General features: G+C 34.8%; 1 protein-coding gene across 1 annotated transcript in view; it reads right to left on the reverse strand.

The window, feature by feature from the left end:
* rbm41 (RNA binding motif protein 41) overlaps positions 1–1405 on the reverse strand; it is a 10757-nt gene that overhangs the window by 5107 nt on the left and 4245 nt on the right. Inside the window, exon 2 of the mRNA XM_015384968.1 lies at positions 584–700. Coding sequence (XP_015240454.1) covers positions 584–700 — 117 coding nt within the window. The remainder of the gene's footprint in view (positions 1–583; positions 701–1405) is intronic.

The following is a 1405-nucleotide window of genomic DNA, read 5'->3' on the forward strand; positions in this document are numbered from 1 at the left end:
AAAATGGCCGCTCCCAGACTCAGTGATTGTGATGAAAAATATGATTTTTATTTTTATTATTTACTTATTAACGCTAAATTCATTAAATCACTGCAAACATATAAGCTTTAGGTTTAAATAATGATCCATTGATTATTCCTCGCTGATCAGACTTTTCTTTTAACAGCAGATATAAAGCTGTATGAACCCGAAGCTTTTGGGTAATTAAATTCTCCAAGCTGCTCTTTTGGACACTGGAGTTAGCAAAGCTGTGCATTTGATGGATGCTTTTATACAAACATGACTCTAAATTCATTAGTATGTATTCAAATGAAGGTTGAATGTTAAATTCTAACTCCAAATGGTGCACAAAGAAATGTTTTTTCTCAAAATATTGTAAAATTAATCCAATAACAATAATGAATCCATCCCAAAGACAACTCCAGATAAAAAACTTTTATCATCCTCATATCCACCATCCCTGTATGAAACCTTGACTTTCTATAATTTATTTATAATCAGTGCAATAATCCTTTATCCTAACATATGATGCAAAAATAAATCTAATTATGAAGTCATCAAACACAAACAGGCAGCATCTTACCGATCAATGTCCACGGCGGTGTGGAGCTGCTGCAGCAGGAGGCTGTGCAGCTGCCTCTGGCCCTCCGTCTCCTGCTCCTCCAGCAGGGGGCCCTCCTCACAGGCTCTCCGGCTCACTCTGGATCAGAGGAAACAGAAAAACAAGGTTCTGATGACTGGAAGAGGGTAAAAGCACGGTCCCTATGCAGCGGTGTCGCAATACTCTGTTATGTCAGACGTTTAAAAACACAAATTGCCCAACAACCACAGATTTTACATAACAAAAAACCCCCAAAAGATCTGAAAACCTTTTAGAGGAGAGTTTGTTTTTGTTATAAATGTCTTATACATTATATATAGGAAGTGATCAAAGGCAAGTAGCGTAAATTATGGGTGAAGCTTAAATTGTTGAAACTGACATATCAAATATTTAAGAAAACGCTCTAAGTTTGTATGAAATGGTTTAAAACTATAGGAAAAGGTAAAAAAAAACTTTAAATTAAACGTTTGCCTTTTTCCACTCAAAGACCAGAGAAACAACATGTTTACCTTTCATGACTATATAATTCAGTTATAGTTGGCTATAAGTTACATTGTATAGATTTCTACAGGGTTTATACAGGAATAGGTAACTAATTTAATGATCTTAGAAATTATTTTAATGCCATCCCATCAACAAGTACCTATGACTCTTTTATATATGTGTATATATATATATATATGGATTATATCTAGGGAGGCAGGATATTGGGATTTTGGCCGATATCCGATATGCCGATATTATAAAACTCATGTAGCCGATAACCGATATCGATACCGATGTTAAAGCTGGACAAAAATAAGT

This window comes from Cyprinodon variegatus, unplaced genomic scaffold (genome assembly GCF_000732505.1).
Source record: "Cyprinodon variegatus isolate N-32 unplaced genomic scaffold, C_variegatus-1.0 Scaffold328, whole genome shotgun sequence".
Taxonomy (NCBI): domain Eukaryota; kingdom Metazoa; phylum Chordata; class Actinopteri; order Cyprinodontiformes; family Cyprinodontidae; genus Cyprinodon; species Cyprinodon variegatus.